Source organism: Lonchura striata, chromosome 6 (genome assembly GCF_050655825.1).
Source record: "Lonchura striata isolate lonStrDom1 chromosome 6, ASM5065582v1, whole genome shotgun sequence".
In the NCBI taxonomy this organism is placed as follows: Eukaryota; Metazoa; Chordata; class Aves; order Passeriformes; family Estrildidae; genus Lonchura; species Lonchura striata.
Genome location: NC_140708.1, coordinates 22,827,078 through 22,850,118, shown reverse-complemented (window position 1 = coordinate 22,850,118; position 23,041 = coordinate 22,827,078). Strand labels below are relative to the sequence as shown.

The following is a 23,041-nucleotide window of genomic DNA, read 5'->3' as shown; positions in this document are numbered from 1 at the left end:
CAGCTCTGCTGGGCTGTACTGTCCCAGCACACAGGATAACGAACAAGTGAGTGAAGGGAAAGCTGAGAAGAGACTAACATGATGCCTAGATCCATGTGTAATTGCACACTGACTTTTGCTGTCTCTTGCAGAAAGCAGGACTATGTGTTATCTGATGTTAACTAACTGAAAAAATCAGACCTCTGTCTTTAGCTCACTGTACATATTGGGTGCTTTTCTTATGGAGATAGAGCATACAGAACCTTTGCTTTCTTTAGGTGCAGCTGAGGAGGCCTAATGGTTAACCAAATAAGAATTAAAATTGCATGAAAGCATATCTATCAAGTTCTGCAAAGGTAGGTGTTCCTCAGGGGCTAGCAGGTTCATTAGTACTACAGAGCCTGCAAGAAATAAACTCATTCAAACCAAGTTAATTATAAAATCAAGTGACTCCCCAAGAAGGAGAGTAATTTTAATTGTTCCAGTTGTGTGATTGCCCATACTTATTTAGGTCACCTTGTACATCCCCATATCTTTTCCAGTGCTCTTACCCCTGAGTCTATTCTGGATTGAACATACTGGAGCTGCAGTTTTTCAGAGATCTAGGTATGGCTAAGGTGGAAATGGATTATTGATTAGTGTTCTGGTGTAGGGCTGGGTTCAACAGCTGCTCAGGTACAAGCTCCCTGTGTGACTTTAGCATGTCACCTTGGAGCTGAATTTAATATTAGATTTAATGGAGCTTGAGCATCTACACTCCAAAAAGGATCCTCAAAGCTCTGCCTAACCTTAGACTTCTGCTTTGTGTCACTTGGGAATACTCTTGGTATTGTCACCACTGATGAGCCATTCACCTTCCCAGAACCTGCTGCTGCCTACAGAATGGGAGCTGCCCAGCCTGTGCCTCCCAAAACCCTGCTCCATCAGGTGTGCATCAGCAGCTTGGGCAAGGCCATGCCCTTCCCTGACTGGACTGCTGAGCAGCTGATGTGTAACCCCTTCCTCACTTCCTTGCACAGCTTCTGCAGCAGCAGAAAGCTGTAGCACACATAGGTGAGCAACATTATCACCCTGTGTCTTCAGGGCTCTGAAAAGAGAAAGGTAAGGCATGCACCTACTTAATTTGTTAGTGTATTCTGTTCTCAGAAGTTAGTTATCTGCACATCCCTGCTGTCTTGTGTGTCAAAAAGCAGGTCAGTGGCTGTGGCTGCACTGAGCCTGTGTGAATGTCCATGCATGTCCTTGTGGCATACAGGAAAACATCCAGTGGTGTCCAAGCTCATGTGCTCCTGTAGGTGGAAATTAAGAGTAGTTGCCTATACTTAGATTCTGTGTATCCTCATGGCACTGGGAGGCCTGGAGTTTATTGTAGGAGATAACTGCTGATGGCAGTTATTTACAATTGAAGCATATTAACAGAGGATGCAACACAGACATTCTTTCCTAACAAAGCAGTGATTTGAAAACCTCTATTAAAACAGTTGACAGTGTTTTCCTGAATGGATATTATAAATGCTATTAAAAAAAAAAAAAGTTTGATAAAGAATGGATGTTCCTGGAAGCTGGTACCACTTATTGACCCCATACCACTTATTGACCCCTTAGTAATTTGTATTTAGTTATAAAAGGATATATTAAACATTGTTTGCTCTTAGTATAAAATAGGTGATTGCTGCTGATAAGTGTGCTTAAAATAATCACCAGCATGGTTCTTTTCATTCCCTACCTTTAATAACAAACTATACAGACAAAAGTGAATGCAGCCAGTCAAGCTCATGGCTGAATCATAGCAACAGCATCAATTGATTTGTTTCCAAGTCTAAAAAAAAAACTAATAAAGAACTTTGCATGATCTCCTAGATACAAGAAGATTATGGTTAATGTCTTAAACCTGTCCTTTAAACTCAAATACTCTCTCTGTGTGCTCAGATGCTGCCTTCTAGCTCTTTCAGGTGAATTCTATTTATAAAAATTGATACTGAGTTAAGCTGGTTGAAACAAAGGCACGTTCCTCCTTATTAAACTAAAGAGAAGCTATCAGCAGCTCAGAACTGCCACCAGCCATACCATTTACCAGTCACAGCAGTGCACTCCTGTGTGCTTTGCAGTGTTTATCATTGCTGTTCCTTTCTGTTCTTTCTAGTGAAACTAATATGTTGACCTAGGAAGTACTGCACACTAGAAAATTTAACACCAAACCACTCTTCTTCCTCACATAATTTGAAGTAAACATTTTTTTTTACTTCATTCAACCTGTTTGCAAAACGAGGGACTATTTTGTCCTTGTTAGTTGTTTGAAATTTAAAAAAAAAACAAAACAAAACAATTTTCTTAAAGACCTATTTTTAAAATGCACTGTGTACATTTGTTCCAAGGCCCAGATCCTGAGAAACTGTGTGTTTATGATAGATCATTTGTACATTTTAATCCTGGAATGCTGTGCATATTGTAGTTCTAACCAATTGTGGTTTATGGAAAACTGATCAGTGAAAATGTTATGAGACACAAAACCTCAAATTGTCCTCGCTTAAACCTTAACCTTTGCAAATCTGTAATGTAATATATTCATTTTGCAGTACAAATAATTGAGCATGAGCTGGAGGGGTTTGTTTGCAAATACTTTGCCTGTTGCTCTAAATACAGGTAGAGCACTTCCTTTTGTTCCAGCCAAGTAATTCCTTGCTTCCTTCCCACAAACAATGAGATACTCCCTTATTTAGGAGTGTCTGTAAGCAACTCGCCCAGATGCTGAATGCAACTACAATGCCATGAAACTTTTCCTTGCTGCGCATGGGAAGCATTCATTCTCTCAAGAACCACCTTTCATAGACTACTTCTGAGGCAGAGGAGCTGTATTAGCAGTTTGTAGGTTTAGCAGAAGGTCCTTTTGTCTGCTCAAGGGGATGAGCTTGGCTGTGGGGAGGCTGTGCATGCCTGTGTGTTGTGTCATATGCAGCGTGGGGCTTGTGGAAATATGGGCTATTATGAAAGGACCTTGCGCAATGTGGGACCGTGTGGCTGCATTTCCCTGATGGATTTCAGCACACGCTGAATTTTAAATGGGACTGGTGGTATGATTTCATTTCACCAGTTCTAAAAACCTTTACCACAGTGCTAGTCAGCTTCTGCTATTTTTATAGCCTGGGATCCTTCCTAAAACATAGCCCTGGGGGTACGTGTGTGTTATGCTCCTGGAGCAGTCTGTGTATTTGTGAGTTTTAACAAAAGTCTTTGCTTGACTGTGTAAATTCCTTTGAGTTTAACATAGATGCTGAGAAGAACATAACTTTCCTGCATTTTTTAGCTCTCTACTGTGAATGCAGGGTCTTTCAGAAAGTGGTTATATTGGTATTTAGGACAACAGGAACTTTTCTACAATCTAGCTTTAATATAAAGAAATATATGGTGCATGTAATTAATTTTAGTCATTAAGTCGGCATATCAATCACATGAATCAATGCTCATTAGCTTACTAAAGGCATGGCATTGGACAAGTGCATTTTACATGCATCACCTTGTAGAAATAGAATCAAGACAAATACTTCTGAATGATGAAGGTATTTGCCCACTAGCTCCCAACAGGGAGGATTCATATTCCCATAGACTGGATAAGGGACACAGAAAATCATGAACTCAAGTTAATATATTCAAAGGACAGAATTTTTTATCAGTGAATTTAATAGTGAATTCTATTTTAAAGACTTACAGTGCAAGTTCCATGTTCTCTGTTAGCATACCTTTTGGCTGAAAATCCAGCTTTTTGCTGTCAGTTTGCATCTTGTGATATTCTTCTGAAAGTACTTATTCATATTACTATTATGCCGTCATTTTATGTGTATCATGGCTATTTTTTTAGTATTATCTCTGGTAATCTGTGTTGCAATTTCTATTGAACAAAATACTTCCTATCATATGTGATGAATCCTATGGCGCTATTTAACTGAGTATTGTTTTACCAAGGGGTGATGGGTGTCATCAACTAAAGTTCTATAAAGAAAAAAGAAAAGGTAGACATCTCTGGAATTAAATTTCAACACAGGTTTCCATCATAAAATCTCTGTGCTGCTACTGGGCTTTATATAAGCATTTACTGGAAGGACAACAAAACAATTCTGACTAAGGCCTAATGAGCATTGTCTGGCAGGAAAGGCATAGTACAGAAGTATAAATCTCAGGCTTATTCTACTTATGACTTCCTGAATTCAAATAAGTGACTTCATAGAACAAACTGAGAAAGGGAGGGAAGATCATACAGGCTCTGTGGATTTTGATGCTCGTACAGTACAAACCCAGATTACACATCAACAATTTACATTGAAATCAATACTGATATGAACATCAGGCCAGTGTTTGATGGATAAGAAACTTGAAGAGAATGGCCTGTAAACTGAAATGCCAGGTGATCTTGTGAGAAGACACTTGGGTCAAAGCAAAAGCATCTCTGAAGGGGTCCTCAGGGTATGACATCTTATTTCACAATAATCTCTCACTGAGTGTCAGTCCTCACATGTGTGTGCACTCTCTGTTTGCACACAGCAAACCCACACTGCAGATTGACTGATGGCTGTCACAACATTGCTGCCAGCCCCTGTGGCAGCTTATGCCACACGCCACCAGTGCAGGCAGACAGATACTGCTATTGCACTCTTCCTTGTGTATGCAAGTGTACTAAACCAAACCTGGTAACAGCATGATCTGCAGTTATTTCTAGTACCTTGGTTTACTTTCTGTCAAGCCAGGTAACCCAATCAGAGAAATTTACCAATACTTTTAACCCAGTCAAAGCATTTTATGAAGTTCAGTAAAATTTTGTTTAATGTCCCACATTGGTTTCCATCCTAGCAGTGACAGTTACTTTCTGGCTGTGCTTCTGGTTGGGGTTCAGGACACTGTACCACATAGGACCCAGCTTCCTGTGCAATCTGAAAAGTATGTGAAGATGATTTGAGCTCTGGCATCAGAATATTCCAATGTACCATGTTGAATTTTTGGTACTTGCCTGTCCCCCATTGTCAGCTGCACTGCACCATTGTCCTTTGGAATAATGTGTCAAATTATTAATCCTTCACACATCAGTGGTTCTTATCACACCATACAGTTTTTTTCTCTTGATAAACACTAGTTGAGGACTAAATCTTATGTATTTTATACTGTGGAGAGTCTTACATCATTTTACAGAAGAAGGCACAGAGAAGTAACACAGACAATATTACTTTATTTGTTATTATAAGATTTCCTGTAGTGTGCTATTTCTATCACACAATAAGTTGTTCTCTTGCTCTGAAAACCTTACTGACTTCTTATAATGTGCCACAAGAGGCAAGATTATGAACAACTTTTTTTAAAAAAGGCAGTGTAAGGTCTCAAAATTGTAGGAACTCATGATTTGCACAACTCCTGCCTATTTCTCCATCATTGCTTTTGTGACTCAGTAGCAGAGCTTTAGAGAGTATACCCAAAACAATCACTGTATACTATGGACACAAAAATGCTCAATGCTTCTTACACATTAACAGTACCTGTTATTTACAAATCGATAAGAGGTATGTAAGCTATTTCTGTTCTGTTACCTTCTGCTGGGACCAAAGAAACCTAGCCTCCCTTGGCTGCATAAAGCCTCAAAGTCACAAATAAAATGGCTCTATCAACTATGCAGGCATAATTGCACCCAGCCTTGTGACTTTGCCTTCAGAGGGAACAGGGAACAGTTGCTACAGAAGTTCTTAAAAAACTAACAGGGTAGTATCCTCTACTGCATCTGTGCACAGCAGCATAAGCCTTGGTGTATGCACAGAAGCTTGGTACAGGCAGCTTTCCTGTTACATATTCAGTCCTTTGGTACCTAGATATATTTATTTTTGTATGTTTTCTTTAAAGTTTATTTAGTTACTTAGGAAATTCTAGAGGTTGAAAAACATGTATCTCAAGATGTTAAGTAGATGGATAGACTGCAGCTGGTTGGGAGTTCTGAGGATCTGCATTTTTGCAGTTAGATGTATGGGTGCAGTTTGGTGGCTTTTAGTGTTTAAATCCTGTAGTTTATCAAGTCCAAAGTCAGTTAGCAATAAACAGTAGTTGACTCTGAACTTGACTCTTTGCTTAATCACGAGAGGAAAATAACATCCATTTGTGTTAGTGTAAAGTTGGATCTGCTTGCTTTATGTATCTACTTGTGTTCATGGAAACAAATGGCCACGTGAATTACAGTTAAACAGTGTCAGATCCCGCCCATGTTTCTACCCTTTACAGGAAGAACTTGGATCTGATGCACAATGCCAGTGCGCTGCTCTAGTGGCAGGTCTCTGCTATACTGTAAGCACTGTTCCAAAAGTTTTCACTTAGAATTAGTGACAAAGACAGGTTTATGGAAGTTCAAATGCTAAAAGTAATTGTGTTTCTGTTTAAGACACTGGTGTTTGAAAAGTTATATACTTAAGACCATGTATCAGGTAATTTTCTGTGTGTTTAGCAGACTATTCTTAAAATAGCTTTACAGACACCTTAGCTAAGTGCTGGAATTCTAACAAGTGCAAAAACTGGGCAGAATTGCTCAATTACTTAGATTGATTCTAAATACAAAACAATGGCAAAGTTGAAATAGTATTTAAGCCTTGAAGTAATAAAGCACAGTTTTGAGGTAACTCACGATGATTAGGAGGAGCTGCTGTATTTTGTGCTACTCAGCAGCCCATGGTGATTTCTGCTACAGTAGCAAATTTCAAGATGCATCTAATATAAGAGTCCTCTTATTCTGTATTTCTAGTAGACTCAATGTCCAGTCTAGAAATCACATTGCATGCAAACTAATCAAAAGAAACAACTTCTCAGCATGGCATAGCAAGTCACAAAGAAAATAAAAGAAAGCTGGAATCCATTTGAAAAGAGCAAAAATGTCTTACCACATAGTTGAGGAAGATATAAAGGGTAATCACACACAAAGTATCTTACTAAGATACAGAGGTTCTGGCCAGAATTAAAGGGTAGTACACAAGAATTCAAGGCCAAACTTCAAGTTTTACCACTGAAATCTGTGCACCCAGCTCATGGCAAGGGGTTAACTTTTATTTCTGCCAGCTGGGTTTATGATAGCTCTTGCTGCCTTATAACATAGGGGTTAGCTCTTGTCCTCAGATACTCTGCTCAGAATCCATATTCTTGTCAGTTCACAGCATGGGAGGAAGTCTTTTCCTCACCTATCTTTATACCAATTTGTCTAATTAGAGATCTGCCAACAATTTCTAGTTGTTTGCATAATTATACACTGGATATCTTCAGCTCCATGCAAACCTGCAGCAAGTAACCACTGCTTATCAGAGCATAAATCATGTTGAAATTACTTCAGCTGGCCACCTAGTCCAGTATTCTGCTAAGGTTAGTTTAGGAAATCAGGACAGAATATGCTTAAGTATTTCATTAGCATTGAGCTGGTTGATCTCCTTTTTGCACTTGCTACCTGTTGTGGTTTGGTTTTTTTTTGTTTGTTTGGTTTTTTTTTGTTTGTTTGTTTGTTTTTTGGTTTTTTTTTAATCTGTAGCTCAGTATGGCCTTCTCGGGCATGCCTTGGTTTCTCAGTAGTCACTGAGCAATTTCTCTGGCTCCAGAGGTTAAAAAGAGTTTATAGTTTGTAGGTTTCATAAACAAAGGCTACAAATAACACGCTGTGAAAAAACATGACCTTCATTTTACTGGAGCAATTGACAGTACTACCTATTTGGCTTGGCTTCAGCCTGACCTGGATTCCACCTGTGTATTTTCATTGACCTTCTATTGATTTGTTGGAATTTCAGATTCACTTGTGTTGCTGATGCCAGTGAGTGGGACTGATATCTTATATCGGGTTTTATTTTTTAAGAAAACTCTAATTCTCCATGCATATGCTTATTTCTTTGGAAGTGTAGCCACTCTGGAAACATGTGATTTCCACAAACAAGTTTTCATGCTCATTTTGACCTTCTGAATTGATACGTTGCAATTAAAGTAACAAGAAGATGCTGAAGCAGAATGTCATGTTACTACCAAGTCCTCCAACAACTCCTGTAATTTGGCCATCTTGTACCATCATGGCATGAAGTTTTAGCATTGCAGAGCTTGGTGATTGACAGCAGCGGGAACTGACTCATTTCTCACATGCTTTAAAATAGTTCTCAGTAACATCTCAATGCATTTTGAGTTTAATCCATCAAATAACATTTTCATTTGCTGCCATCCTTCATAAATGACTGTCTTCTTTACATACCAGCGTCATTGTTCCTTGATCCTACTTGCAGAGGCAATGACTATTCTCAAGCCTATGGCAGAGAGTGAAGTTTCATGGAAACAGGCAGTTGTTTTATATGAAGATCTGAAAGATTACTGTAACTTTATGGGCTGCGAGAGGTGGTAGATGAAATTGATATTTACATATCTCTGTTCTACTGGTGTGTCAGCTGTGCATAAAAATCTTACTAATACTGAAAAACTGAGAGAGACTTCTCCAACACTTTTGGCAGCCTGCAGTGATGAAACTGGAAATCTGGTTTTCTACTGCAGCCATGGTAGAGATATGAGTTTCACTGATGAACCTGTGTCAGTCTCTATGCAGCCACAGCTTAGCCACTGATCTTAGAGCAGCTGCTTATACATCAGCCCAGTCTCCTCAGTGTCTGTACGACCTCAGTAACACAAAGACTTGTGCACCACAGCAGCAACTGTGAACATTTACAACACTACTGGGCTTGTTCTTCCAAAACTCAGGTAGTGATGGCTTCCTGTTCACATCCCAGCTGTGGCATCACCAGTTGCTTCATATACCCGCAGGTAAAAATTGGTGTGTGGTGTCAGTGCACCTTCTGAAATATTTTCTGCTCATTAAATAGAATTGTGCCTGCAGTTCAACATCAGTGACCCCTTGGAAATTTCAGTCTGCATGGTGGATAAAGGCAAATGATCATATTCTTCCATTGAGGCAGTTACTGAATTATGCTGGCAGCTCAGAATCAGTGACTTCACTTCTTTTTTGAAGTTGCTGTTTAGGAAACCATAGATAACAGGGTTGACACAGGTAGAAGCCATAGCTACCAGGTGACACAATGAGAAGATCAGGTTGTGGTGGCAAGGCGAAATGATTTTGTAATTCCAGTCCACAATGGTGTTGAAAACATGCAGTGGTAGCCAGCAAACAGCAAAAGCAGCAACCATGGATGCTAGCAAAATGTTTATTCTTCTCAGCTGGACTGCTCGGTTGCTGTACTCGCTCTTCTCAAACATGTCCTTTCTCTTCTGCAGGCGTAAGTAGATACGCAGGTAGCAAAGGATAATGAAGAACAGAGGGATGCAATATTGCAAGAGGAGTAAAGTGGTAGTGTAGATAAGTTTGTGCTGCTCAGAAGGCCACGAGTTGATACATATTGCCTTATCAGTGGAAAAATTCATGAAGTGTGAGAGCTGCTCGTACAACTCATTAGACAAGATGGATGTGGTCAAAAAGGGTAGGGACATGAGACATGCTAAAGTCCAAATCACTCCAATTCCTAGGTAGGCTTGGGAGGTATTTGGCCTCCAGCCAGTCGGGTTTATGATGAGCTGGTGTCTTTCCAGAGCAATAAGGACAAGGGAAAGGATTGATACTGTCACAGTTGTGCACTGAGTGAAAGAGGTCATTTTGCACATGACTTCTCCAAATATCCAGTAGTCCATCATGGTGTAAACAACGGTGAAAGGCAGGCAGACAAGACACATAAACAAGTCTGAAATTATTAAGTTGGAAATTAGGATATTGGTGACATTTGCCTTTTCCTTCTGCCTGGCAATGACAGCAATCAGACAGATGTTTCCCACAATGCCCAGAACAGTCTCCAAGCTGTAAGAGGTGGCCAGAAAGACAGTAAGGTCGGTGATGTTCATGCACTGATTAGAAATGTTCATAGGAAAGCTTCGGCTTGAGCTCCAGTTCTTGTTGATCAGGAAATGAAAAATATCATTAACAGCCCTTGTCTTATTCATCTTGAATCCCAAAATATTTATCCAAAAGGGTGGCAGTCAAACAGAGTCTGAGTCTTCTGGAGCCAGCCTAAAAGTGTTATATCTGTTCTGTCTGGCTGTGGAAGGTCTGGGTATATCTGGAAAGAAAAAGAAAAAATATGTTTAGTTATGCTGCAAGAAATTAGTCAAAAGGGTAAAGAGGGAGACAGGGAAGCAAATGCCAGGGATTTTGTGTATATTCTGCAGCTCCCTCTTACATAGTTTATTAGATCATAAAATGGAGCCCTTTGCTAACTGTAGTATGAAAGTCTGTGCAAAGTCTATTGAATTATGACTATGTTTATTCATTGTGAGGTTGTCCCATGGATTTAAGGACATCTTAACTTCATTATTTCGCTCAGTGTGGTATCTTGAACATCACTAATGCAGCAGAGTAGTGCTACAAGAAAACCAGATCAAAACCCAACCAGGGTAAAATTGTGTGCAATTCTGGTTTTGCGAGGTTCTGATCCAAAACTGGACAGAGGACATTCTGAGTCTGCATTTACCTTCAGCTGTGCTAAATATCAATGTGCAAAGCAAGGCATATTAGGTACACAAAGCCAACATTAAAATACTTTCTGTGAAATGCATTTGTAATTGCAGCCAGAACTCACGTTTGTGCAAAACAATCACCATGCAAAAATTCAGGCTCATTCTCTGGAGGAATATCATGGGAAAATTTTTTAAAAGTCTAAAATAATTCAAAACAATTTCAACATTTCCCAGCTTCTATACAGCTGTGACAGGTCATGGGAACTGCAGTCCAAATTTCTTGCTTCCTCATTCCAGATGAACTCCAGTGCCCATGAAGCACTGATATCTCCTCTAATGTGACCATGACAGGGTTTATCAGAAATACAGTCCAGTTCCCTCATCTTGGCTTTAAAAGTGACTGATTTTGATAGTATCTTTTAATTCCTTCTGGGAAGATTTTTACTGATTCTTCCTCAGCATAATTTTGTCTTCTTTTTTTTTTTTTTTTTTTTTTTTACAAATTTGTTGTAAAAGCATGTTCTATCTGCTAGATAGTGTTCCTGCACAGACAGGTCTACTTCAAACTCACTGCTGCAAGCCATGAGCTGGGTCTTTCAGTGGGATTCAGGGAGCCAAACACATGGAGTTAATTGGTGCTGCATACTTTTGGAAGTCTCAGTCACAGAACTGCCTCGACTCTCCCAGATGACTCCTGTGAGCCATAGCAAAGGCTACTTTACAATCCTGACCCTCGAGTCCAAATCCTCTGTGTCCAGGAACCAAAGAAAAAAAATCTGACTGGTGGGAGCTCTCATCAGGCCAGAGGCAGTTCTGTGCTGTACAAGGGCTTGTAGTATGAAAAGTAAATAAATACTTGGGGAGTGACACTATTTAACCACTGCATGACACTTTCCTCAATGATTAAACATCGCTCAAGTTTGTGGGATGGTGAAAAATGTCTGAGATTCAGAAAAAAACAACTGATCATGGTATGAATACATAAAAAACATGGTATAGTGAGCTTAACACTTCAATTAAGTAGCATTTATTGCTAAACAATTGCATGCCTAAAGATAACCAGTACTGTACAAAAAGCACCTGCTATCCTATATCTTTTTCTTTGCCTTGTCTTCCCCATTATGAATTCTATTGTTTTCTAGAGATGTTACCTCTCAGGAACTAAAGAAATCAATAGTGTGCAGTAAATGAAAGGATGCTTTGGGATCATTGTTTGGGATCATGAACAAGTACAGTAAATTCTTTTATTCCTTTGCTAGACCTGTTGATCTATCTAACTTTATCTCTCTTTATCTTTCTGTCATCTATCCATATCCATCTGAGGTAGTAAAGACAGTCACACAAGCAAAATATAGTAGCCCTTTCTTTCTCACAGTCTTCATTTCCTCAGTAGTTTAAACTTAATTAAAGAGGGGCAAAGAAGATTTTCCAAATTGAGGATATAGACATGACTCCTTCTGTCCACTCATTTTTGTGTTGTTGCCGAATCCATGTGAACAGATTGATACATTTTCTGGAAGAAAAAGAAGCAGCAATGGTGATGTATGGATTCCATTTCCACATATGAGGAGGGTATGGTGGTCTGTGAGAAAACGGATATACAATGAAAAACCTTCAACCAGCCCCATTGTTTTTAATGATTGCTGGCCTGTGGAGATGCTGCAAGCAAAATAGAGCTAAGGGATGGGCAGCTTGCAATAATATTTTGTACCAGTCAGAAGAGATAAGTCCTGGCATTTGGACAGGACAAATAGATTTTGCTGTAAACAAAACACGTGAGCTTTTTACTATGGTCCCAGCCTCATGTCCTTAGCTACAGTATCCTCAACAACAAACACATGGTTCTCTTTTGTTGCTTCAAAAATATGAAAATATGTGCAGTTATTACAAACATCTGTGTCCACAGAGTAAGCCCTCTCAAGGGTCCCAGACACTTGCATATGCTGAAGCAACAGTGAGAACTAATAATGCTGAAGGAAAAAGGAAGGTGGTGGAGCCACCTGAAAAGCAGAAGCCAGATCCCACAGGTTTATTTCCAAGAGAAATACCAAAGACTGAGTGTGGCTGTGTGTTGGTCACCGATGGTAAGTGTGGTGGGGATAAAGAGCATCTCTGAATGTTCTGCAATGTGTCTTGTTGGATTAGGAGCTCCCTCTCTTCTAACACCTTGCATTCTGTGGTATCCCCCACCAGGTGACTGGCAGGCACTTCCTGGGCATTCACTCTTATGGTACTGCCCAGAGGTAAATAAGGAATTATCACCTTCTTGTCACAGCTAAGGGGACTGTGAGAGGGAGATGGGACATGAGTTGTTCACTGTCTCAAGGGAATCTGTGATGCACCATGAGGTGCTTTAAACCACCTGCCAACATGATGTCTTGGGAAAAGTCAGTGCATAGATCACCTATGTCTGTAGACCTCTTTAACTCTTGTTCTAGCAACCATAATGTAAAAAGCAGTCCCAGAAAAACAGAAAAAAATTATTGCAGTGACCTTACACCCATGCATCCTATCATGGTATCCTTGGGTGGCGGATCCTCAAGGGTAGTCACTCCCAAGTGATGTGTTTGGTTTTCAAGGTGTTTGGTTGCCGTTCAGTTTATTCTAAACCAAGAGCCAGTAAAAAGCAAGGTGTGCATATTCTGTTTAGACATTTGAATCAAAGGTGAGCTAATACAGCGAATCACCAGTGCAGTGGGAACAAGGGTCTTAGTTGCCTCATTGTATTGAAGGTTTGTTATTACTGCAGAAAACATACCAATGAGATTATGGTCTAAGAGAAAAACAGCTTTTTTTCCCCAGAAAGTGAAGCAATATTTATTTGGCTTGTACGAGTAAGAAGTATATCTCCTAAATCTGTTTGTTGAGGGAGAAAGATTTTTGCCTGTTTTTTGCTCATTTGTCTTTAAAGAAGAAAGAGGAATCCTGTTCAGTACTCTTAATGAATATTGGGAAAGAGTTCAATAACAAAAACTAAGATGTTTATGAGAGTTTCTTCTCTACTTAATGCAGAATGAGACAGCTTCTCTAAAAAGCATCACAAAAATCTGCAACAAATTAACAGGATACAGAAGGAAGAAAACAATGAATATTCAGAATTAATCTTAGTCTAAGTTCAATTCCCCACATACATCTTTTGTAGACATTTATCACTCTTCTATTTGTGTTGGAAGCAAGGAAGAAGAACAGGCAAAATTTGCAGGGTTTGTCATGGACAGCCTTCTAAAGTAACAAATATCACTCAGCTTATCTCAAAAAAAAAGAAACCAAATTATCACTTGTCAGCTCAAAAGTCTTGCCCCAGAGCATTATCCTGTAACCCCCAGAAAAATTCATTAAAGGAAAGGGAATTCTGCATAAATGAGTCAGGGAAGAAAATAAAACCCTCAGTTTCAAGGAGACTACTAGACCCTAAGTGGCTTCAAGAAGTTAATGCATGACTGCTCTTTTGAGAAACCTCTGGACTCAAAGACATCCTATGAAAACCCCTAGAAAAACTTTTTTCCTGGAGGTAGGATAAAGCAGGGGACTGCTACAGATGCTGGTTCTAGTGCCCACTGGAAAAGGGTGGGTCATTTTTGCAAAGCTGATCGTGATCATCCACTGCCTGTAATCAAATAACAGTCTCCATAGTTGTGATGGACAGTGGAAGCCAATTTCCACATCAGACATTAGTCAAAGAAAAAAACATGCTTGCAGTGTCTGGCTTCATTATCTGGTACTTAGAAGCTCTTGCTTATCTACCTCAGTTGCTCAAACAACTGGCATTCTGAGAGAAACAATTCCTAAAGACATGCAGTGATTGTATTATTTATTTAAGGAGTTGCAGCAATTACTGGGAGTAAAGCTACCTGTTGTCTGCTAGGAAGAAATAAAAATAACAAAATAAAAATAAAAAAGGAGCAATGGAAAGGTTCAACAGATTACCAGAATTTATAGTACAGGTATTAACTGAGGTAGTGGGGACTGACTGACAGTGGTATCCCCTTTTGGCTGCCAATGACAATATCTCAGTAAAGCAGATTTGGCCTGTTTAGCCTTACATACTAAAGAAAAGTTAAAAATCACTTGGCTGTTATTAGCCAAGCTTCCCAGGAAAGCAACACTTAACTAGAAGAGGAAACATGTCACTGAGTTTGCAAAGACATCCCATAACAGTGTTAAATCCATGAGGGACCCAATACAGTGAAAGTTAATGATGGTCTCTTCGCCTCTTTTTAGCTTTTTATTGAAAAAATATTGGGAGAAACTATCTTAGGTCATTAAAAAAGCTATACAGGATAAAAAATTCTAGAACCTGCATAATTAGGGTATAGAAAAACTTGTGCATATTAACATGTTACAAGTCTATAACATAAATATCAAGGAAAAGGAATTATTTTTCCCCCCTCTCAAATCTGCATGTTTTCTGAGGGGAAACATCTGCATGTTTTCTAAGCTTTTGGAGTTTATGAAATTTTGTTATGAGTTAATCTTCTCTGATCCTGTAGAAAACAGGGAAGTTTTACAAAAGCATTTACTCCAACTTTTTATTTTCTGGTTAAATTCATAACAACCGTACCAAAGACATGGAGCCAGTTCACAAAGGTAAAATGTGAATAGCAAATCAGCAGACTGGAGAATGGTAGTTAGTCCCAGATTTCTTAAGAGTAATGGCCTTTGTGACATGTTTGCTACCCAAGACAAAAAAATATATATTTTTACACAGGTGATCTTTACCAAAGCAAGTGGTGAATCTATAAAACATTGCAATGGTCACCTCAGCAGACAGTCAGTCAGGATATCTGGAGAGTGATGTGTTTTATCCTGCCTGCATCTGCATTGTTTGTGTGATGACCAAGAAATCTCAGGGACTAGGAGATAAGAAATGTTTTCCAGCGATCAGAGGCACCCAGGAAGGTTCTTTCTGTCACACCACAGGGTGGCAGTGAGCACACTGAAATGCAAAGGCCCCCAAGAAGCTGCCATGTCCCTCCTGCACCCCAAAAGGTTGCAAAGCTTTGCTCAGTAGATACAAGGGCTGGGCCTTTCATGACAAGTCAGTCTTCATTTATCAAACATAATCACCTGCTTTTTTAACAATAACAGGTGATAACTATAGTAAAGAGATGTGAGCTCCTGACAATCTGATATAGATAATTTAGAAAATCCTTACCAGTTACTGATGGAGAGAATCGCTGCTGGTGGTGCACATTTCTGTTCTGGGAGAAAGCAGAAATGTTGTAAGAGTGAAGTAAGATCTTTTGTGCCCTTGCAATCCAGGAGAGAAGCCGTGCTGGTTGTTTCTGTAGGTAATTTGGATGGCATCTCTCTCCCTCTCCCCCTTTCTATCCGCCCTCTGTCCTTCCCTCCCTTCAATTTAGCCAATGAATTCTGCCTTATGATTATGGTCTGACTTTAAAGTTCTGGCTCCCTCTGCTGTTGTATAAATATACAAATTCTAGGGGTACTTGAGCAGAATAACAATTTCAGAAAAGAGCTGTGTAGTATCTGGAGCACAGCATGCCCCCGTGCTGCACATGAGTGTGATCTCAAGTGAAAACAAAGAGACAAAATACAGACATAGAGCCTAAACCTGTTCTCCTTGCTGAGGCAAGATTTCTGTAGGGCTCCAAAGAGAATTTTGCCTCATACTAAGGAGGCCAGTACCAGTTTTCTCAGATTTCCCATTCCATCACAGACAGATACTGAAATTTTCTTTTAGAAGGGTGCACACTAAAGTCCTTAGATTCTGAATGGGGAAGAGACACACTGTTACACAGGAAAAGAACTCAGAAATTAAAGACCACTGAGAAAGGTGGAAATAAAGTGGAGAAAGGGGTTTGTAGAAGTGCCAGATTTCTGTGTTTTGTTTTTTTTTTTTTTCCAGGTTAAAGCCAAGGTGGAAATCAGAGTTGCAAATTTTTTCTCTTGCATTGGGAAAATACACAAACAGAATATTTCCAACAGCTATACCAGAATAACCTAATTTTGGTCTTTATATAAAAATGGTTTTAAGCTATAGTCAGCTATGTAATTAGTCCAGTGGCTAATGCTGTTCTGGAGCCTTTCTTAAGTTGTGATAATCAGTGGTAGCAAAAGTGTATTTTTATTTGTAGGCATGTAGTATGTTAACAGAAATAAAAAGTATCAATATTAAAATAAGTGCAAGCTCATGTGAACTAAACTAACAGTGAAGACAGTTTTTCATTTGTACTGTACTTTTTCCTCTAATTTTTTCTGGTAACAGCTATTACAGATGTGATCTACTTCAAGAGCTTAGGGGACAGCTTTTCTCATTAGAGAAATAAGCAAAGCAGAAGTAGGGATATAGAGTGTTTTGGCATTTCTTATGTCTTATGGTGCAGAGAAGCATAGACCTGGAATATATATAATGAATGGTGTAAACTGGACAGTTGTCCACAGTTAATGATTTTTAAATCAGGGGTTGCTTCAGCTGCTTCTTATTTTGTGTTATTTTTTTTTCCCCAGCCTCCTTTTCAGAGGCTTTGTTTACCAGCTAGTTTAAACCAGCAACCCATATCCCAACATTTCCCCTTCACCCAGGCACCCCTGGAGATGCACTTTCCGATCTGGTGATGGGAAAGGACATGCAGGCTGTGCTCAGCATGAGAAAGCATCACCCACACAGATCTCGAGCTTCTGGCCAGCTTTGCAGGAAGTAAAAGATTCTTCCTATCTTACTGGAGACAGAGAAGCTGAAATTATTTATTTGGCTGGCTTGTACACTTCTGTTTCTTCCTTAATTTATTTATCGTATGTTTATTTGTACTGCTGTTCAAAGCATTAAAGAAAGGGGAGGAAAACCATTAGGAAACAGACAGGCCTTTTTCTGAGGGATATTTGGATTTGCAAAGCTGTTCTTCTGTTCCCCTCAGCTGCAGCATTCCTTAACCAGCCATGCCTCCACACCTTCCAAACATTTAAAGATATATTGCACAACTTTTATTCTCTCAATTCAGACTTTTGGGCAGAGTTTGCAAACTAGCAAATAAACATCTGCTCTCTTTTTAAAGTCAGTAGAGGACAGCTATATCATGGTTCCTGAAACACTGCTTGGGTCTCTGCTGCCCAGGGACCAGGAAACAACTTAGTCACCCATATCGTGCTATGGCATCTGGGATGTGACAGATTTTTGGATGAACTTCTCTAGCAAGATCCTGTCCATTCTGGTGAGGTGAAAGGGGCTGCATTAGAGTCCTGCTACACACATGCTCTTTCCATATCGCATCCAAATTGCAGGATGAAAATGCTCACTATTCATATAAGAGCAGCACTTAAGTCATTCCAAACCTGCAGACATTTGTCGATCTGGGACTTACACTCAGTGGCTGCTGTTGCATGTAAGCCAAGAGGTGCAATGGGGCTGGAGCTGCCAAGAAGCAGCTGTCCAGACTGTAGCACAGAGAGGGCAGTACTGCAGTTACCCTGGAGTGAGAACAGCAGCAGCAAGACAAAGATGCTGACGCAAATTTCCTCAGGTGGATCTGGGCTCAGCACCTCGCTAAAAGGGGTTCTGGTACTTGAGCTGGCTGGTTTGTATCTGGCCATGGCTGAGTTCCCAGTGGGAGCTATTGAACAATAGTCTGTAGAGAGAATCCGTGAGGATCCCAGCCCATTAAGACTTGAGAAATGAACAAGAATATTTGTATGAGGGTGCATAATAAAGGAAATTCCACATTGGGAAGCAGTGTGGAAGTACTGTAGTGCCAGCTATTGCTAGTTAAGTGCTGTCAGTGGACCAGTCCCATTTGTTGTTGAAAGTGTAGCTGGCATGGCATGGGGCTGTCTTAGTTCCTAGAGAGCAATAAGAAGTCTTGTTCCCAATCTCCACCCACAGCACATGCTCCTGTTATGAGAAGGTATTGAAGAGCTGTCCTGCTTGCACTGCAGCTGGTTACAAAACCAGTAGGACTCCATGGAGACAGCACCTTTCAAAGGGGTACAGGTGCATGAAGAAATAGTCCTCTCTGCTCTGGCCAAATAACTCCTTCCTGCAAGTGGTTATGGTGACAGCAAGGTCTCTACCAACCAGCATTGGGTGCAATTGAGCATTTCCCTGCAGTGACAGGATTGTCACTGACAGCAGTGGGATTAAAGCTGCTCTCTGGATGCTTTGAGGGTCTCCTCCAGCAATCCTGTGTCAGATCTTCAGCCATATCAGCCTTCCTTAAAGGAGTCCTGATACTCTGTCTCCTTCTTTCCTCTGAGCATGAAATTTCAGAGGCCAATTCTGCTACAGTACATTTAGCAAATCTAATTGTGTTCCAGCATCTGGAGTTCTGCTCTCTCTGGCACTGCTAAACAGTGAGCAAACAATATCCATAAAGAATAGTACTAGGCACTTGATGACAAAAGCATGTGGAGAAAATGTACTATGGAACAGTACATAGTCCATGTGTATACTAAGTTTATTAGGGCTACCTGGCATCCTTGTAGATATTTTACAGAAGTTTGGTTTGGCTTCATTTTGTGAGAATCTCTACTTCTTTCTGAAGCAGAATTGCTATTTCAACCATTATCAGCCATTCTCAATTTGTTCGTAACCTTCATTCCATGGGGGGGAGCTATGAAACTGATGTATCTTCACATGAATTTTTCTGAGCTGCTTAAATGATGTTCAGAGAAGTAAGCCTATTACTAGGTGTCCCTAGACAGGCTCTTATAAATGAATCTAGCATTTAGGAAGCAGATATCATAACCCCTTTATATATATATATATATATATATATATATCTGTATCTACATCTACCTCCATAAATACACACACACACATATATATATAACTGAATTAGATCCTCTGAGTCAACCTCCTCAAGTAGAGAAGTGAGGGCCCCTCTGACATCTATTCCTCCCAGACTGGTCATAGCCAGATGCAGGGATGTCCATGGCATTGGTCCCAAGAAGGCACAGGGGGATATCATCAAAGGGAGCTGTTTTTTCTTCTAACTGTCCCTGAGCTCCAAAAATTTAAAAAGAGGAATTGTGTTTCTCATTTTACCTGCTTTCTGAAATCACCTTCTTGACTGCCATAGATGGGTTTTTACTGATAATTGGCAACTGTTTTCCTTACATGCAGGTTTTCTGCTTGTATGTTCTCAGCACCACACTTTAAATAGACCATGTGATTGTGGTTTTCCACAGCAGATATTGAAAGAAGTTGTTGTTTGCATCAGATGAAATATTTAACTGTAATACACTTCAGGAAGGTAGAGGAAAGGCAGATGAGGAAAAGCACTATGACGTTAGTGTTGAATAAACTTAACACACTCAAATTATTTGTCTGGGTCTTTTAAGCTGTACAGCACTCTTTATAATTGCTCTTAATATTGTATAAATAGATTTTATAGGATATTTCTCATAGTAACTACTTTTATGGACTTTGCACCAGGTACAGTGTAATGCCTGAAGTCTACAGGCTAAACATGATTTATAGTCTAGGTTTCCTATAAAAACAGCTTTCATGGGGTTGTTTGTCAGTGGACTTTGATCTAGGCAAGATTATTGCAGGAAATTCTACCCTGGTATGGAAGGCTACAGAGCTATTTATATGGCACTTTTTTGCAGGATGTTGGACTCTCAGGCATGGGATTGCCATTTTTGTAATGTACCAGTCATCTCCAGGAGAATATGTTCCCTTGTGCATCTGCATTAATGGATTGACCTACACAGGGCACCAAGGTGAGGGGAGGATTTCAAGGGGTTGTGTTTCTGGTTTGTTTCATCCCATTCTTCTAGTACACATGTCATTGGGTGAATGTCAATAAGTGTAATAGCATAATGAGTCCATGTGTCTGACAATTTATATAATGCCTGTTACTTTGAAAGCTAGATGATTTCCAAACCAATAATTAGATTTACAAACATTTATAGACACCATGAATTCTTCTGTTTTCAAGGAGACCAATCAGTGACTACAGTGATTTAATGTATGAGAAAATGTATTTAACTCTGGATCCCAACAGGAAAAAAGCCTATGGTAGTTTGGTTACACAAATGTGTGTAAGACAAACCAACTAGCATCAGAAATGAAATAGATATGGCGCAATTAGAGCTGTGAAAGGCACGAGGCAAACTCATTTCTCTTGAAACCATGCTGCTTGCTGATGCAGAGCGTATTCAGCTTCTGGGATAGGTGTGAAAGAGGAGAAATGCATCATGTGGTCTTATCCAATTCCATTGTAGACTTTGCAATTTATCTCAGGATTAGTCTTCTTCACCACGCGGATGGAACAGCTTTTCTTATGGAATAGGCCAACACAGTTCACCCTGTCATACTTCTTGGGGACTACAACCCTGTAATTGAGAAAGACAAAGAGAAAATAGGCAGCTGAGGCATGGTTTGAGAAGGATACTCACTGAGCTACATCCTGTAGCAACCATGGATTGACTTGGCCTGTGGATATACATAACAAGTACTATGGGCTATGATAGGAGGAATACAGAGCCCAGATTGTGCCTGTTAACAGATGAAGTGATTTCCCAATGTTTGTTCTTGTTTAAATGCAATTCTCCCTAGTCATTCTCTTAAAGATTAGTATAAATTCCCACACAAAGGCAAAATACAAATTAATTCTGTCTTCCCCAATCAAACTAAAACTTTCTTGATAATAAAAACAATTTACAGCATGCTGAATCATTTCAGCATGAATGATTCCCAGCTGGGCCTCTTCTCAGCACAGGCCAACTTCCTCCCTCTTCTGGCTGAGAAAAGCTGGGAATATTTTCCTCCAAAAGTTCCTTGGAGTGTAGTCTTCCTCACGGATCACTTATGGGGCTCTTTCTCTGTGGGAGGATGGATTGCAGGAGAATACAGATAGTGCTGAAGACAACTTGCCCCTGAGGAGTTGCAGCTGTGCTAATTACCCAAGAGTAGGAACAGGCCTGCCCTTAATAGATCACAGCTATGTCCAATAAGGATGGTCCAACAGGGATGGGTGTTAAAAAAGAGGAGAATTGGAGTCAGTTGGCTGCTGCTGTGAGGAGCAAGGGTTTGGTGGTCATGCTAGGGATAGAAAGGGTTAGTATGTGCTGCTAGGGACAGAAAGGATTAGACAGTTGTGATAGGGAAGGAAGAAGTCAGACAGCTGTGCAGAAGAAAGAAAAGAAGTCAGTGTTGCAAGAAGCTACCTGTGAGAACTCTCAGAGATAAGGTATGAAAGTCTTACAGTGGAATGATAAATTGATGGTCAGTTGATTGGTGTCAAGCACCGATGCCAACAATTGGTGGCCTATAGGGGGATGGATCCTGACATTTCTCGAACCTCCCCACCACCCTTAAAAAAAGTATTTTTCTAGTCTCCTGGGGAGATAATCAGTTTACATCACTATTCTGGAAGACACAGCTCTGCTTGATGAGATGCTGTTATCCATAGGCAGAAACACACAAGAAAGCAAATTATTAGTATGTATGTCCTGTTTTGATAAGGAGGAAATTTGGGATCTTGACAGAATGGCAAGGATGTTAGAATATCTGAATAGATGGATCTGCTTGCAGGCAGGTCAGTGTTTGGTGCAGAGCTGCAGAAACCCACAGGTTCCTGTTTTGTGGGGTGTTTAGGTATCTGGAGACAAGCTGATGAATAGAAAGAGCAAGAAAACAGAGGCTAAGGGGAACCACATACCCAGTTACTACCAGAATCAAAAGTAGGACTAGGTGATTAGGAAGAGCTGTGTACTGGGAACACCCTGTGTTTCATTATGTTTTTTCCCCAAAAAGTATGTGTGATTGACTGATTATTCTGCTGGCCATGATTAGAGCTAACTGGGAAACAGGAAAAGGAGTTTCGGTCTCATGAGTATGACATGTCACTATATTCTTTCAATGAGGTTTTGTGAGTCTGAATATATCAATCAGTTTCTGAATAAACAAACAATAATTCTGGTAAACTTACAAGCTACAGCAAGTCATCGCACCCATCTTACACCTGCACTGGAAACAATCTTCATTCTTCCACACCGCACCAAAAACATAGAGGTTTCTGTCTGACAGGCACCCTGAATGAACACACCAGAAAATAATGGTCAGTAAATCAACAGATGTAGACCACAGTCTTATATTTGTGGAAATCAAAGCACTGATTTCTGTAGATTCACACTGGGGAAGAGCCTAACCTGTGCTTTGCCCAAAAGGTAGCCTGTCTTTGCTCCTGCAGTGTGCGTGAGCATGTGACACAGTATGATCAAATGTTGCAACCAACATAGCAGATGTGTATTATTCTGCTGTTGCGATGCATCTGAAAAACACCTTCGCTTATGGCTACAGGAGAATATTTCTGCCCTGTTTTGTATGCAGCACACAGGTTTGATTTTATTTTCTCACCCCTTCCTCCTCCCCAGTTCTTTACCTTGTGCTACTAAACCCTATTTAAACAACAGCTGTGATGTCTTTGCTTTGATTATAGTGTCAGATGCCCCCTTCAGATTAATCAATGCTGCTTAAAAGTTCATGGGCTTTCGCCACATAGGCAAGTACCTCAGTCATACATCAGCCCAGAGTGTAATTATGGAATCTGTCAGTCCAGAGATACCTCTGGGTGGTTGATTCCTGAGTAAGCAGCTGTTTGGA

The 23,041-nt window shown here is 40.0% G+C and overlaps 1 protein-coding gene across 1 annotated transcript; it reads right to left on the bottom strand.

Moving 5' to 3' along the window:
• Positions 1-2,288: 2,288 nt before the first annotated feature.
• NPY4R2 (neuropeptide Y receptor Y4-2) lies at positions 2,289-15,839 on the bottom strand. Its single transcript, XM_021539993.3, has 2 exons — positions 15,629-15,839; positions 2,289-10,076 (listed from the first exon to the last, which is right to left on the bottom strand). Exon 2 carries the CDS (start codon positions 9,958-9,960, stop codon positions 8,827-8,829), a length of 1,134 nt encoding a protein of 377 aa, XP_021395668.1. The 5' UTR covers positions 9,961-10,076; positions 15,629-15,839; the 3' UTR covers positions 2,289-8,826.
• Between the last annotated feature and the right edge of the window lie 7,202 nt (positions 15,840-23,041).